The 5000-nt window shown below is 40.8% G+C and overlaps 1 protein-coding gene across 5 annotated transcripts in view; it reads right to left on the bottom strand.

The window, feature by feature from the left end:
- hnf1ba (HNF1 homeobox Ba) overlaps positions 1 to 3484 on the bottom strand; it is a 31104-nt gene extending 27620 nt beyond the window's left edge. For 4 of the 5 annotated variants that reach the window (XM_063204963.1, XM_063204965.1, XM_063204964.1 and 1 more), the window contains exons 1-3: positions 2982 to 3484; positions 725 to 924; positions 1 to 230 (exon numbers count right to left, since the gene is read on the bottom strand). The exon at positions 1 to 230 is cut by the window's left edge and continues 44 nt beyond it. In XM_063204963.1, coding sequence (XP_063061033.1) covers positions 1 to 230; positions 725 to 924; positions 2982 to 3352 — 801 coding nt within the window. In that variant the 5' untranslated portion in view covers positions 3353 to 3484. The remainder of the gene's footprint in view (positions 231 to 724; positions 925 to 2981) is intronic. The other variant, XM_063204966.1, reaches the window with a different exon arrangement.
- Positions 3485 to 5000: the final 1516 nt, after the last annotated feature.

The raw sequence follows: 5000 nt of genomic DNA, 5'->3' as shown, positions 1-5000 counted from the left end.
GTTCTTCTGCCTATCGTAGGCCTGGTAGAGGATCTGCTGGGAGGCAGGCCCCCACTTGAAGCGGTTCCGCCGCAGCTTCTTGCAGGCGGGCTCGCCGGCCGGGTCTTCGCCGGGCTGCGACCCCATGCCCCCCTGGCCCGACTGGTTGAACTCTGGGAAAAAAAACAGCACCTGATCCTGACTGCCCTTGTCTGTCATACTGACAGAACCATGACTTGCCTGGTTGAACTCTGCGGAAGAATAGAGAGAGGGTAGAATTTGATCCAGGCGGGTTTATTAATCACGGGTTGTCATAAATTTATAACATTGTCACAAATATTTAATTTATGTGTTATATTAAAAACAATGAGAAGATTTTTCTCTATGCAATCTCTAAAACATTGTATAATATAAAGTACATATGTTAACATATTAATTAAGCATTTTAGATGAACATTATAATTATATCACATTGATTACAGAATCATCTAAATATTATTTTGGTGCACAAATTCAAATTAGACTAGGCCTACATCAATTTCAATCCTTTGTCATAATTTAATCAGTGAATTATTATATTTGACATGGCTTAAAAGATCTCTTCAGAGCAAATATAACTTCTATACACACATGCAAATAGGCTTTACCTTGCATTCCCATCACCAATATTTTTCCACATGCAAAGCCAGCAAGCAAATCAACGAGCCAACTAAATAAAAATAAAAAATACAAATGAAAAACTTACGTCGAAGAATTTCCCGCTGCTTCCTGACGTACCAGGTGTACAGCGCCGCTCGTTTCTGTGTTTTCATGGGCGTGCCCTTGTTGAGGTGCTGCGAGAGGTGCGACTGGTTGAGGCCAGTAACGTCCACCACCTCGCGCTGTGGGATGTTGTGCTGCTGCATGTAGCCTTTGATCATGCGAGCCGCGCGCCACGGGTCCTCGCTGGGGACAAAACAACAGACAGGAAACATCACAGATTTGTAAATCCACATACTTAATAATGGCGGAACAATGTTGGAGGAGCTCGTAGAAATAAAACACAAAAAGTGAAAAAATTGAAAAGAAAAACGAGTTCTTTTTTCGGGACAAGCATGGCGCATTGTTCTGTCCTTGGCGCATTCTCTGTGACGGCAAAGAGGTCAAAGCCTCTGTGTGCTATAGACGGTCATTTTCCTACCCTTTTCACTCTGAAATTGAAGTTTAATTGCTGTTCATTTTGTTAGTGCCACTGACTGAAAAGGTCGTAACCACGTCTACAGCCACTGTTAAGTACCCTAATAAACAATTGTTAGCTATTTCACCAGTGGGTTGTAAATACTTTAAAACTTGAGACCAACTTTATTCGACAGACAAGGTTAAGCAATAACAATGCATTATGTCTTCATTATATGCGTATAGACCTACATTTTATTTGTAATGTGTTTTGAAAATATTTGTGGTGTTAATAATCTCAATAGGCTTTATTGCTAATACTATGAATTAGGCTCTAATGATTGGTAAATAAAACATCAGTGGGCATTGTCTAACTATTTCCATGCCCGTAACAATGTCTCAAAAATGGTATGGGTGACGCAAAACTTCATAGAAAGTTTGACAAACACCAATTACTGTAATTCTAACAGCAAGCTTTATGTCAACGACGACATGCCCTGAAAGTGGTGGATAGTTTTAGAAATCCGCCAGAAAAAATGCCCTTTTTGCGCTTGGCTACAGGCCTGGCCCGAAGTCATTTTTGTTTATGAAACTCGATAGCATTAGATTGCTGTACCAGCCACAAAGATGAACTGCTTTATAATAAACGATATCGAAAACAGTAAAGATGATTACATACCCTGGCCATTTTGCTTTTGCTGGTTCCGCGGCCTTACTGCGAGTGTAACTGTACCAAATCTTACGTCGACTGTTTGATTTAGAGAACGCCTGCGTTTAAGCTTGTAGAGATGTTGGTTTATAACTTTCGACAATGAATAACCAGATCTCCATTCACTCTAATCATACGCCACTGTGTATCTTTCAGTTGATGATTTATAGAATAAAATTAATAATAACTCTGCTCCACGTGGTTTAGTTTTGATTTTTGTATACAACATGCTGCTGCATTTTTGCTCTTACAATGAATTTTGAATGAATTCCAAACAAGAAAATGTCACCTTCAGTTTTTAAAAAAATGGTAATTTCACCACTGTTTTTTTTACGTCAACAATCAACAGCATTATTACACTGTAATAATTACATAGGCCTAATTAGCGTGACATAATTATTAACAGAAAATAGAAATACGCATTTCTCTTTTTCAAAAATAGGTTATTATTTTGTCATTTCCACCTGCTGATCCCTAGCTTTGGTAGGCCAACATCAATTTATAGGCCTGCAAATGTGGGGGGAAAGATTCTACATTGTTATACCAAATGTTTTAATATCAGCATTTTTAATTTGTATAGCCTATGATCTTTTTACGCACAGACCCAAACGCAGGAATTTTGGAGTAGGCCAATAGATCCATTGTAACTACAGACATGACGCACGCCTGGTTAATGATGGATAGATCTTGTTCAGTTGATATTTTGTTTTGATAAAATAGCCAACTATGTAGATAATTAATAACCAGAAAGCAGAAGACTGGCGCGGCGTTTAAACTGGGTTTCTGTGTTCGTAATTCGACATCACGGAAGAAGGCCCGTAGGCCTCCTCATATAGCCTAAATGTTATGGGTTTACGAGAATAATTGAAGTGGGCCCAGCAGACAGAATTATTCTGTTATGCTGGAGTAACAACAAATTAGCCCACACCAAATTTGCACCATTTCTGAAACATTTAATTTTGATTTTCTGGACAAGGCGGAGAGTCAACTTGAGTGACTTGGACTCCCTTTCAATATTTGAACACATTTGGTAGGCATATTTTAAGTTTTTGAGTGCAATGGCGCATGGGGACTACATAAGATTATCTTTCTATCCAGTTAAAGGGGGACTAAAAGAATGTCTGACTGTTAAACTTACGCTAGCATGCGGTCCACCTCTGCCCTCTGCTCCGCTGCCTCCTCTGTGTTTAGCGACTGGAGCTCTTTCAAAATCGGCGGTGTGTCGTAATCATCTCCGTCTTCAGAACCCTCGTCTCCGGATAGCTTTCCTTTCCCATGTCCGTTAGTTAACGTGTGAAACACCGGCTTGGAATCTGTGTCGCTCCCGTTCATTTTAGAACTTGACGGTGACATCTGTAAGTTCTCGAGTTTAACTCCATAGCCGTTCGGCGTGGGGTCCATGTCGTCCAGCGCCTGGATAAGCACATCCTTGGTCACCCCCGAATCCAACAGGGCGCTTAACAGCTCCTGCTGCAAAGATGTCAACTTGGACACCATTTTTGCAAACATCAAAAAAGTTTTGAAATGAATGTCCACTCTTCAAAATGTTGTGACTTCTCTGATCTATCTCATGAGGTCTCTGTATGAAGGCAAAAAAGACACAAACCAAAAGGAATACAAATATATGGGGCAGGCTCTAGCCGTTCTTTCCCTGTTTATGTGAATTTCCTCTCAAAGACACCTGCTTGACTCACTTCCCCGTTGGCCCGAGTGGTATGACTTGCCATGATGCTTTCGTAAGGAGGACAATATACCACATGCTAATGAGGGGGCAGGGAACAGCGAAGCTCCATGCAAATGGCGCAAAGCAGAGCGCTGCGGACTGTGTGTTGACTGAGCTGTAGGTAACACACTGTTTACACACTGTGCTCAGGCGCTTTTATTGGCCACCATTATCGGCCAAACTTTGCTGAACTTTGGACCCTTAGTAGGTTGCCTACTTTCGTTAAGTGGGCGGGATTTGGAGTTATAATAATAATAATAATAATAATAATAATAATAATAATAATAATAATACTGTTGTAATTGATATTATTATTATTATATGTTTATTGGTTTAAAAAATACCAACTTTTGTGAGGACAGAATTTATTTTTTGGAATTCGATGTTATTTCCAAAATCTATCATCTTAACCCTGACAAATCCATTCTTAGCTTCCAAACTCTCCACTTTCAACTCGCCGTATAACAATCTACCTTTGATCACTGATTGTTTTTCTTTTCCATTCAGCGGTGGCACTACAAGGATGCGCTTCGACCGTGATGGATAAACTCCTCCATCGGCCAGTGAATAAACACTTGTGAGGCGCACAGTGAGAGGACAGACCATCGCTCTGATCAGAGCCAGTTCAAACGCTGCTGTTGTAGAATAGAGCGCATGGAGGTGGTCGGTGACCCCCGGCGCGCGCAAAGCAGGTGCCTCTGCGCTCTCCAGCAAAGCATAGAGACTAACCTGATGACCCTTACTTGACATCACTAGCACTGGGCATGCTGCATCCTTGGTTGTGGATGGGAGAGAGTTTATGCAAGGGGCTGTAGAAGAAGTTGCGCGCAATTGTACTGTCCAGCGTTACATCAGTTACATACTGTAATGAATTATGAATTAGGCCTAAGTGGATATTGGGGTTACACCTTGTCGGTGCATAACATTTTGTGACATGTTGACAGTCACGTTTTTAGATTGATACAACTATTGATACATAAAACCATTTACATTTTATACATGCTACATTTAAACAAACGTAAGTTGAAAAAAAAAGACTATCACTGTTGCAACCTGGCATTTGAATTGCACCAAATTGTTTCGCCTTTGGTTTGGTGGTTATCATCCTCGTTTAATTCTTCATTCGTCTTAATTCTTCTTCGGTCTATGATGAGGGGCTATATTTTGAAAGATGAAATCATGGTAAAATTATTATGAGTGGAGTTTGGATTGAAGTTGTTTAGTGGGCGCTGGCACAACTCCATAGTGTCACATAATCAATAGCGCAATGCATCACTATGTTATTGTTGCGCATCGCCATCTTTCTTGAAAAAGTTGCCCAGCAGCAGAGCGCACTGAGCAGGCATCACACCCTAAATGTACTTCGAGCCTTAGAGGACAGAACATCGATCCACATGATTGGGGATAGCGGTAACACATGTTTAGGGCTGCTCT

This window comes from Engraulis encrasicolus, chromosome 8 (genome assembly GCF_034702125.1).
Source record: "Engraulis encrasicolus isolate BLACKSEA-1 chromosome 8, IST_EnEncr_1.0, whole genome shotgun sequence".
Classification (NCBI taxonomy): domain Eukaryota; kingdom Metazoa; phylum Chordata; class Actinopteri; order Clupeiformes; family Engraulidae; genus Engraulis; species Engraulis encrasicolus.
This window is presented reverse-complemented; position numbering and strand designations above follow the sequence as displayed.